We start from the raw sequence: 12,129 nt of genomic DNA, 5'->3' as shown, positions 1-12,129 counted from the left end.
TTAAAGAAGATACAAAATTTACTACTTATAAAATGTATATACAACAATATCTTGCCATTATAACGTGTTGAAAAACCATTGGCAAACCCTATCTTCACAATGGCAGCCAATGTAATAATGTGGAGGTATCTGCTATATATCTAACGTATGTAATCTCAATGTACAAGCTGTACAGTAATTATACGAGTTTTCCTGATACGGGTAATGCATATCTGTTCTTCACTTTCACATGCATCACAGAGCCTTTTGATCAAGCCTCTCATTCCAATTTAGGCACCGAATCAAGCTATGGAACCAATCACCCGTTTGGTCAAACTTGTTAACAGTTGGAAGAGGATGTTGACTCATAGATATTCGGACAGAATCACCTCTCGAGAGTTGTTGCCTTCTCTTCCCATCAAATGAAACCCATGCATTACTTCTTGCATCGTCTGGAATCTGTTATGAATAAACCCTATTTAAGTATGCAACTCACATCCTTTTACTTAACCTTAAATTATTGAACACAAACGAACGCGTAAGTCTATTCATCATGCATCCTTTTTTCTAACACAAGCCGGTGATGCAACTCAACTTAGCTCAAAAGGGAAGACATTTCACATTCGTGACACATCATAAACCGTGAAATAACAATATCCAATGTGATTCTGTTAGGAGGAGATGAAAATTAACTTCACCTTTAGTTCTAATTGTGCAGAATCTGGAAGTATAACTGGCCTAAAGGAGAGTGAATGTGGACAGATTGGAGTGAATAGTATGCAAGGAACATTTGGATGGACCTGCAAGTATTCTTCTGAGATTAGATTAAAACATCAAGGAAAACAATTATGAATGCTAGTATAAACTAAAGCTGGTCAATATATTGTACTAACACGGGGATACCACACCATTAGACGATGTACATATATCACATTTGAGAAGTTCTATGACAAAAACATACAAGATGACTTGTACGTTTATGATAGTGGGACTCCCACTGCACAAACTCATCACAGGAAACCCTCATGGCTTAGAGACTACATTTGACCTATCATGAGCCGTGTCTGCTAAGAATATTTTCTGTTGGATTAATTAGCAGGTGCCATACATGTACTGTTTTCTTGTAATTTTGGTCCTTTTAAGACCAACAGAACACCATGGATAAGAAGAAAGGTAAAGAAGAACGTTATTTAGATATTTTTAGTTTTCTTCTTTACTTTTCCCTTCCTTTGTTGAGTTTTTCGTACTAAGCATTTATTGACCTTCTTCCATGCCTCCCCAAACCAAACAAAGACATGGAAGAGACCCTCCAGATTATCCTGGACAAATTAGTCAATCTGCAAACGTAATTCACTGCTGATAAAAACCTACGTGAAACCCGCCATTCAGCCCTTCAATCTGCCATGAAAGCTCATCAATCTTCCCTAGAGGTTAGAAACGAGCAACTTCAACATGTTCTCACATCCCTTGGATACCCTCACCTATTCCAAACCTTTTACTGTAGACAACAAAGCCCTAAACCATTCCGTTACCTTACCCTTTCAAACATCTACGGCCTCCTCTGACCCATTCCTTTCTCACCGGCATTTATTAGTGCCACCATCACCATCACCATCACCACCACGACTACAACAAAGCCCTAAAGGATTTGTTACCTTCTTCCACTACCCCATCCCCTAAGGTCTTTTGAGGGGAGATATTAGGGAGATTCGACATCAATAAGTTGTGAACAAGCCTATATAAGAGACTAAACCACTTTCAAAACAAAACCTTAAGGTAATAGGTTCATTGGTCTTTCTATTTCTATATTAGTCATCTTACTCATTTTTACCCAATGTAAAACTTCTAACTCACCTTGAATTCCTGACAGTCTTCTCTCATGTTTACCCAATGTAAAACTTCCAACTCACCTTGAATTCCTGATAGTCTTCTCTCAAGTACGAGTCTCTCCTCATTGGAACACCTTCCTCTCAAGCACAAGATTCTTCATCTACCTTTATACCATACTCGTCCAAACCATCACTAGGACAAACCATAAACTCTGATACAACTGTGAGATTTTTCAAACTGAGGAGATTCAATACCAATGAGTCGTGAAGAAGCCTTTATAAGAGATCAGGTCACCACTTTCAACCAAAAACCTTAAGGTAATAGGTTTATGGGTCTTTCTACTTATATATTAGTCATCTTACTCATTTTTACCCAATGTGGAACTTTCAATTCACCTTGAATTCCTAACATCCCTAACAATTTCAACTATTCTTTTTTGAAGGGAGAAATCCTTTACATTTGTGGTTTCAAGGTGACTAGTACTTTCACTTTTACCAAATTCCTTGGGAGTCTTGCTTCCACATAAATGCTTTCTTTATGTATGGGATCAATGGAATATCTTTAACAAATGTTTTAGGAGTGCCAAAATCTTTATATCGATGTGTAAAAACTTTTAAGGGTGCCAAATATATAAAATATATTAAAATTTCAAAAAAAATAGTTTAAATTATATATTAATTTATATAAATATAAAAAATTGGTGGGGTGGGGGGAAGGCCCCTTTCTGTCACCATGAAGGTCTGCCGTTGCATGGGATACTTCAATGTGGTTTAAGTGCACGTACCAAAATCACCAATTACGTAATTGGCCCACTTTCGGTGAGGCTTTAGAAATACCTTTGGTCCATCAACTTTCACTAACCACAACCAACATCTATCTCTCAAGCCCTTGGTCTCGCTAAGTTAGTGGAGTTCAAAATCTAAGACTTCAAATCCTCAAGCCATTTTCCATCCCTCCCATAATCATCACTAAACCTTTTACCACCAGCCCCGTCCTAACCAATTCCAACCCACAACTTGCCCTATTTCTTCCATTGTTACATTGTGATGAAAAATTCTACCCTAGTCATAAGTGTACATATAGTTGTTTCCTCCTCTTGTTGGGAGATGATTCCATTTCACAACCAAACACAACCTCCACCCAAACAACATCACACTAAACCATATGATCCTCTACATTTCCATTTATCCTTCCAAGCCATAACAATACCTTTCAGATTTCGAGGTCACATTAAATATCTACCAATAACCATTTTGTTAGACACGGGTAACTCCCGCAATATCCTACAACCTAAGTTGACATCCCATCCCACTTACACCTATGCACCATCCCCACCACCCCATTCTCTATTATGGTTGGCAATGGAGAGTGCATTTAATGCTCCTCTTGCTACCCCCAAGTTAGCCTCTCCATCCAATCCCACTTGTTTACCATACCGTTTTACCTTTTCCCCATTGAAGGGGATGACGTTGTTTTAGGCATGGATTTGTACAATCCTTAGGCCCAAATGACAACTGAGTTTTCTACCCCGTTTGTCTCCACCTATAATACCTCTCTTATCACCCCTTTTGGGTCTTCCTCCACCATTTCAATACTTACTTCACTCCACTAGTATCTTAGTTACTAACTTTATTGCCTTTCTCTACTTTATTAGCTATTTGAGATCCTGTATTGACTAGAGATTTGATCAAAGTATAGTATATAAGAAAGTGCAAACCTCATATTACAAGTCAGTTTTGTGAGATTAAGTTAGGTTTAAAGTCCAATTTCTAACATGGTTCTCCTTTGTGTCCACCCTCATCGACAAAGTTCCCTTTCCCCCCAACATCAATAAAATAATCTCTTTCACAAGTTCTGTGAGCCCCTTATTAGTGGTTTGCCACATAGGAGAGGCATTGTATGTACAAACTAGATCTATCCCCCTTAGACCTAATACATCCAATTTTTCATATCTCCTTCCTTTGCCCCTAAAATGGATTGTTCCCACCAAGGATCATCCCCCTTCTTAACCCATTAGACTAACCCACTACCCCCACCTTTCCAAACACAAACCCAAATTCACTCTCCCAAAACCAACACACTTCTTTTGAAACCACACAAGTGGTTGTGCCATTTTCCCAACCTAATACTTCTCCAAAAAACATTAACACCTTACCCTTATCTCCATTACACGCATCGTCCCTTCCCACCCATCAAACAATGTCTACATGCCACCTACCACACCAATCGCCTCTCGAAGCCACATACCCCACCTTGACATGATACTTCATAAACCATTTAGCTTCAACTCTCCAAGCATAACAACTCTTCCTTTCCTACGATTTTTTATTCTCGCACCACTATGATTACTAACTACACCCCATACTAACATCAAAAGACCAAAATACCCTCTTCTCTACACCACACCACCTTTGTCGTTGTCATCACCACCACCTACCCTCCAACTGCACCTTCATTCTCCACTGCAGCCTCTTTGAGAGGAGGAAGAAGAGAAGTGTGTTTTGAAAAGCCCGTTTTGGAAGGTAACATTAATCTTCCAAAAAGTTCATTCCACGACACATCTTTTGTCATAGAAAGAAGGCTTGTTCTCGAAGGTACAATATGTTTCGAAAAGCTCATTATGATTTTTTTTTTCCAGAAAGATCGTTTTGAAATGCATTGTAGAAAGCATGTCCTAGAAGTCCTGTTCCAGAAATTTTGGTCTGGAAAGAAATCATGTTCCGGATCAGGTAATTCGTAAGTCACCTTTATGGAAGGGTATAATGGTCATTTTAAAAATTATGCGAGTGCAGCTAGAAATCATGTGGGTGTAGCATGAAAAAGCCTTTCCCACTTGTATCAACTATGTAAGCGATCCAACCACTCAAGCCCGAGGCCCAAACCCAAACTATAGCATAAACCCATCAACCCAAAAGCCTAAATTCCTCTACCCCAAATAGCAGTGTAAACTCATCACCCTTGTACTAGGATCACATCCCATCGTCCCAACCCAATAAGAAAAGCCCCATCCGTATTACCTAACAGGAACTCAAATTGGCACATGCTTTATTTGTTTTTTATTTTGGTTCAATAGAACCCTAACTTAACATTTCATTTAAGATACCTACAGAATAACTTAATTAACATATAAAATAAAAGTAAAAAATGTATGTGAAGTTGAAAATTAGACGAAAATTGTAGGTTTTCTAAAATCTGCAGACAAAAATTGCAAGAAATGAAATAGGAAAACCAAGACCATGAAGAAGAAATTAAATGGGATGAAAATTGTAATTTAGCCTATCTTCTATTGTTTCCACCTATAGTGCAATGATGTAAAATATGGAACACACAAAGCAATATTCAAAGTCTACCACTCGTGCACAGAAAGTATCACAGAGAAGCTTATGTCAAAAGCAAGAATATCAAATCAACATATCTAATAATTCCATTGTAAGTAAAAGTGTAAAACTCTCACAAACTTACCATGGAACCTCCAGCAGCAGTAGAATAGGCAGTACTTCCTGTTGGGGTGGCCACGATGACTCCATCACCTTGTACCTGAAATACATGACACTCGTCATAGAGAAGGATGGCAAGAATATCTAGATTATACAAGTATCAATAGGAATGTTTTTATTTATTCACGTATCATAACTTTGTCATTAAAGGATATCAAATCTCTATTTATTGTATTGATTCCTTTTTCTCAACATACACAAACCATCCATGCTGCATCGGAAACACCCAATTTGGTTTTAGCTCAATGGTTCTCTCTTTCCTCAAGTTTAATAAAATATAACAAAAAAATGAATAGATATTGAGAAGGCATATTATAAAGACAGAATAAAACTCACTTTGGTTATAAGTCGATCATGTTCATAGCATTCAATCTTTGAGAGGTATGGATTGGAGCCCCGATCAACAACAACCTCATTGAGGATGTCAAATACTTTCCCTGGCCTTGCTTTACCTTTATGAAAAATTTCACATCGGAGACGCATTCTGAGAGTAATATACACACCATCTCGTGTATTATTTCCATGGATGACTTGTCGTAAGTCTTGCTTGTAATCATCAAACTGCAGAGAGAGCAATACAGAAGTTAAAAAATGGAAATAAAGCTATGTATACATACATACGTACATATATATATATATATATATATATATATATATATATTATTTTATAGTAAAACAAATTATGAATTTGGAAAGATTACATCATGAGAAGTTAGAAAACCAAGGGAGCCTAGGTTAAATGACACAATAGGGGGAACCGCTTCTCTGAATAGATTTGATGCATGCAGTATAACGCCATCTCCACCCAAGCATGCCACAAAATCTACTTGTTCATGTAGATCACTGAATCAAACACACTTTATATGTTAAACAAAAGGAAAGTAACACTGTTTTAAGAACAGAAAAAACTGCTCTGAAGCTATTCACAACAATTTACAAATGCCAGCACCTGGTATCTTGACTGTAGAAGGTCTGAACAAATCCAAAGCCTGGAATTCTAGCAAATATGTCATGCACATCAGGTTCCACAAGAACATTCATTTTCTCTTGGCGGTGAAGAAATGAGGCAACCTGCAGATTATATTGAGAGTATATGTAGTGAAATTATTTATAGAAGTTCATAATAAATACTCAATTAACATTTGAAGTGAAAACAACCATATGCTCTTTATACTATTCAAACTCAAAACTACTCCAGTCTCGTGTTGCCTAACGGATTTTATTCCTAAATTCCTCCAAATCTTTATTAGACAAGGAAGTAGAATTAAAATACCTTTTGGTCCATTCTTTATTATTGAAAATATATATCATACCATCCCCAAAACATTGTGAAGCAAAAACTTGAGTATCCTATTTTCTATATTTTACATCTAAATGCTGTTCTTTTAATTAACCAGTATTTTTTATCCATCCAATTTTCTGTATTCGAACAAAATGCTACAGTTTTGGATTTTACAATTATCTTTAATCATCCTCAAGGAATTCAAAATATTTTATGCTTGAATGATTAATGAATGATAAAAATCTATCAATATAAATAATCGTTTAATATAATGAGCACATATAAAAGAACTCAACCTTAAACGAGTCCAAATCTTAAATAAAATCTCATACAACACAAGCTTTTAATGAAAACCCATATAAAAATTCATAAATATCTGTTACATAATTATATAATTGCAAACTAATATGAAAAATATTTATATAGATATAAAATTATATATATTAAATACTAAAACAATATAATCTACAATTATAAAACATTTTTTTTTATATTTCATTACAGGAATACTCAAGCCTAGGAGTATTCTCAAGCTAGGCTTGTTTCTTTAAATATGTTTCATTGCTATCTTAAATAAATTTATTTACTACATGAGACAGACCAAGCCCGCCTCTTGCTAAAAGGCTAAAAGGCTAAGCACAACCACAATCGAACAACTGGTTCTTCAAAATAATGGTGGACATGAGTATATAAGGTTTACCAAAGATACAATAGAATTAAAGGCATAGAAGATGGAAACAATGCCAATGATTGTCATGCTCAATGCTAAATCTTTTTGCAAAAATATTGTTTCTAAACACTCTAATGATATGGAGACCATTTCTTTGAACCACTTTCATGCTTTTTGGAGCCTAAGAAAATCCTTACCATTTTTGCTTCTTCCATTAGTTCATCCCCAAGTTTTTTTAACAATAATACATTCTTCGGCGTAGACTTCCACATAAGCATCTGCTGCTGGGTGCTAGGATGAGAGAAAGCCAAAGAAGATTCGGTCACTTTTTCTCTGGTACAAGAAAATCCATCTGTTCGAACTAGGAACATCTCAGCCTTCTTTCTTGATTGCACTCTTACAACTCCTGTTGAAGAAGCACACATATCTCCTTCAATGGATCCCAAGTCATCATCATTTAATGCTAACCTATCTTTAACCATATGATTTTCAATCCTTCGAGAGTTAGCTGCGACATTATCAAAATCATCATTCACAATGTTGGAACCATTGCCATTAGTCATGTATTCATGTTCACTAAATCCATTTACTGATGTCCTAACAGAACTAGAAGTATTCCCGTTCACTAACTTCCAATTGCCATCAACTGTAATCTGGGACTCTCTAGATAGATAGTCCACATGGGCTGATCCATTTGAACTTTCTGGACCTACTATTTTAGGTATGGCATTATCACTACTGCTGACACCCACACCTCCCTGTTGTTTTGTTTTATTCATGTTCCTCTGTTGCAGAGAGCCTTCCAACCTTCTACTCTGATAATTGACATAAGAGGGTGGTGAGATCTTCCGGCTTCCCAAAAATTTTGACATCTCCCTTTTGGAAAAGATATCACAAGGAGGAACTTGAGATTTTAAAGGGTTAATTTTGCTGAAGTCACTTGGAAAAGATCCTTCCTCATTAGCAGCAGTTGCTTCCGATAATTCCCTGTTATCAGTAGAAACTTCGCTCAAGACTGCAGTACCTTGTGCTTCACCGTTGTCAAATGCACTAACAGAACTATGTGTTGAGTCCAAATTCTCTGGCAATGAATTGACATCTTTTTCCAGGGAGGATCTCTCTGCATTTATTGAAGAATCCCGAAGTCTAGCAGACCCATCTGTATAACGTGATAACATGTCATAGGGTGTAACTGGTGGATTAGAAACAATCTGTGATGAAGATCGGGTCATGTACTGCCTCCATCGAGAGACCATGGCAGATGTTCTTAAAACTCCTTCCTTGCTGTGAAGATAGACAGGCCCTTTGCTGCCATTTAAAACATAAGATGCAAACCTCACAACCTGCTCCATTGTAGGTGCAGTCCTAGCTTCAACTGGGATTTTAACCAATTCAATTCTTCCAGATGAAATGGCATCATCTAAAGCCGCTTGATAGAAGTTGTCTTTTACAGTCTCCGCTCTAAGATCTATAATGGTTTTATATCCTTTATCCAGTAACCACTTCAGGCCTTCTTCTGTTACCTGACCACCAGTCCAAAAGACTGCTTCTGTGTCTTTGGTTTCCATGTCCTCTTTAGCAGCAGATAAATACACAGGATTCCAATTTGAAAATAGCGTGTGACAAGGAAAACCCTCCCCACGAGGAAAACCAGAATCATAGCAGACATTCTTCAGTCTCTGAAGTTTCCTCCATACATTTAAGCTTCGATCATCATCAAGTACTAAATAATTCTCGAGAGCTACATGCAAGCTCTCACAACACCTTTTCATCTCACTCCTAAAAAGGGCTAGTGGGGGGAGCTCATCATCTGTTGTGCTGACATCTGCAGCACGAAAGGAATTCATAATTGAGGATCTTCCAGAAAGAATATCCTCCCTGCCTTTGTTCACAAGGGATACCATGCATCCAAGAACAGAAACTATTTTATCTTCTAGTTGAGGTTTCTCCTCTGATGGAACCTCATATGAAACACTACACTCACCAGTCAATGGGTTACATAATGCATCCATTAATGCAGAATGAAGCCTTTCTGAATTCCTAAAGATCCTACAAAACGCCTCAACTTCAGCAATATCACCTGGAACTGGACCCATCCAAGACAACCGTGATGTATCATTGGATTGGAAGGAATTCAAATTCTATAAAGAAAAGTATCAAAAACAAATTTGAAAGATGGATGTCAGTCGATGACATGAATAACAGGATTTAAATCATTAATGCATGTAAATTGAAATATTAAACAAAAGAAAAACAAAGAACAACAAGATGACACACACTAACAACAAGATGCTAAAGCACACTTTCAAAATAAAATAAAAAAAATGGACCTCAATAGTAAATTGAAGAGTTCGGTTTAGATTTTAGGTAAGGCAGTGTAAAATGACTCTCCCATACGAGTACATAGCGAGGATGTTTTTGACATTGAGGGTACATAATTTAGTTTTAGATTTTGGGTACACAATCAATTCTACCATGAGTAGTGTTGATTTTCAGAGAAGTAAAAATTTTAGTTTTCAGTTAATAAGAATTGATTTTATGAGTGAAACATACAAAAAACACTTATATTTTACACTTGTAAAGATATAGTACTTTACTTCCGAACTGAATAAATTATTGTACAAGGTATTTGGTTAGAGGAAAATGGAAGGGAGAGAAAGGGAGGAGTTTATTTATGCCTTTCTTGTTTGATTCAATTTTCAGGGAGAGGGGAGGGGTGCAAATACTTAACAATTTACAAGAGAGGTGATTTAAAACATTTCAAGTGTATTTTTACAAAAAAACAATTATTTAATTTCGAAATCGAAAATTATAAAAGTAAATTAGTTTTTGTAACTTTTTATATTCTTTTTGTGATCCAAACAAGAAAATGACTCCTTTCCCTCCCCTCCTCTTACCTAAACAGGATATCTAATCAAAATCTCTCCTCTTCCTTCCATTCCTCTCTCTACCCTAAACTCACTTTTACAAAATTATTTCCAAAAGCAAATCGATTCTTTCAAAACCATTCATTTACCAGAGTTCAAAATTAATTCTGTTAAAATTTAAAACAAACACAGTCTTTATTGCATGTGAACCAACATCAAAGTGAAACTGAGCTCCGTATCTAAGCTTCTTATACCCATGACCACTTATTTAAAGAACTAAACTAAACTCAGATGCAGTTCCCTAACTATTTAAGTAATGTTCTCCCATCACAATTGAAGTTTCTTGAAAACAGCACCAAAAGACTTCGTGTACATATATGTTATGTCATTTCCCAGAACATACATTTCGAAACAGGGTAATACATTCCACATCGATTTCTTAGCTAATATCACACCGGACAACAATTAACAAAAAAACATAGCATTATTTAAACTCTCCATCACGTAGAAAGCATCATCTACCCTTCAAATACACTCTCACATCAAACACAATATTTTACAATAAAATCTAAGCCACCGAGCACCGTAATCCACATAAAAAAAACTTGTCCGACAACATATTGTGTCTACCAGGCACAACTAATAAAAAAATTAAAAAACTATATTAAAATAATTTCAAAAGCACATTTCCACTTACATCACCATTAATTTAATTACTTTTTCACAACCATTATCAAATTCAAGTACTCGCATCAGAATTGCCAATTCGAGTAAATCAACTGAAAGAAAAGCTGAAAGTAGTGTATCATAAGCTGAAAAAAGAAAACAAGTTGAAAAAGAGAAACAGTTACGAACCGGAGAGTCGAGACCGAAGCTGAAGGAAAAGGAGTTGGAAAGTTGGGCGCTGATGACCAAGTTGAAGTGTCTACGGAGCTTTCTTCCCTTCCTCTGAAACTCCAGGCCCAGGCCCAAGCCCAGGCCCAAGAACGACGGAGGAGGCTTGAAGAAACACTGATACGAAGGTGACAGAGCAGCGGCCATGTCCGCCGAGAATGCCATGTCGATGCATGCTACCATCGGAGTTCGCCACGATCTTCCAAAATAAGAATATTGTATATATAGTTTTTATAATAATTAAAATATTAAAAAAATCTGTTCCTTGATTATTATTATTATTTTTGTATCGATATTTAGGGAAAAGAGATAATGAGATGGAAAATGAGAAAAATTGTGGTTGGAAAATGGCAGAGGATAATAATAATTTTGGTGGTGGAGGCAACATGTCCGGTCTATGACATTTGCCGTTTGTGCTTGAATCTTGATGTGATGTGATGCTTATTATATGGATTTTTCCTATTTTTCTTTTTCATTATTATCCATTTTCCTTTCTCAGATTTCATTGGGCCATGTCATGAGACAACATCTACTTTATCTCACTCTTGATTTATTACACAGAAAGCAATTGAAGAGCTAACTGTATTTTATAGTTTAATTAGTTGATTTTGATTTGTATATTTAGAAAATAAATAAGTTTTGCCTTGTAGTTTTAATGGTTTATATATAGTCTACATAAACAAACAATTTTAGAATATGTTGAACGAAATTTATTTAAGCCTTTGTTTATATTAAAAGATGAATTTGAGAGAGTATAAAATAATGGATTTGAAAAAAAAAAAGAGTGGTAAGTAAAATTATTTGAATTAAGAGATGAAGGGTGGAAAGTGAAAAAAAGAGAAGGAAAAGATGGAAACGATATGATATGTAATACATAAAAACTATTTTAATTGATAATATTGTAATATTATTGTTTTGTCTTTATGGTTAAAATGATTTTAGAATAAAATTTAATTAATTTAATTGACTTTTTTTTTTATAGTTAGTTACTATCATTATTTTAATTGTGTTGAATTGTGTTGATTTATCTGTACACTCATTATTAGTATGTTTAATATGTTGAGTCTGTTTTTAATTGGTTAAAATGTGTGTTTCAGAAGTGATAGATTT

General features: G+C 35.7%; 1 protein-coding gene across 1 annotated transcript; it reads right to left on the bottom strand.

The window, feature by feature from the left end:
- LOC114195207 (NAD kinase 2, chloroplastic-like) lies at window positions 1-11,250 on the bottom strand. Its single transcript, XM_028085601.2, has 8 exons — window positions 10,981-11,250; window positions 7,456-9,399; window positions 6,256-6,377; window positions 6,008-6,149; window positions 5,643-5,867; window positions 5,272-5,346; window positions 678-779; window positions 1-438 (listed from the first exon to the last, which is right to left on the bottom strand). The coding sequence occupies exons 1-8, from the start codon at window positions 11,200-11,202 to the stop codon at window positions 235-237; spliced, it is 3,036 nt and encodes a 1,011-aa protein (XP_027941402.2). The 5' UTR covers window positions 11,203-11,250; the 3' UTR covers window positions 1-234.
- Window positions 11,251-12,129: the final 879 nt, after the last annotated feature.

This window comes from Vigna unguiculata, chromosome 8, assembly GCF_037176805.1.
Source record: "Vigna unguiculata cultivar grain cowpea cultivar isolate G323 ecotype 2 chromosome 8, ASM3717680v1, whole genome shotgun sequence".
NCBI lineage: Eukaryota > Viridiplantae > Streptophyta > Magnoliopsida > Fabales > Fabaceae > Vigna > Vigna unguiculata.
This window is presented reverse-complemented; position numbering and strand designations above follow the sequence as displayed.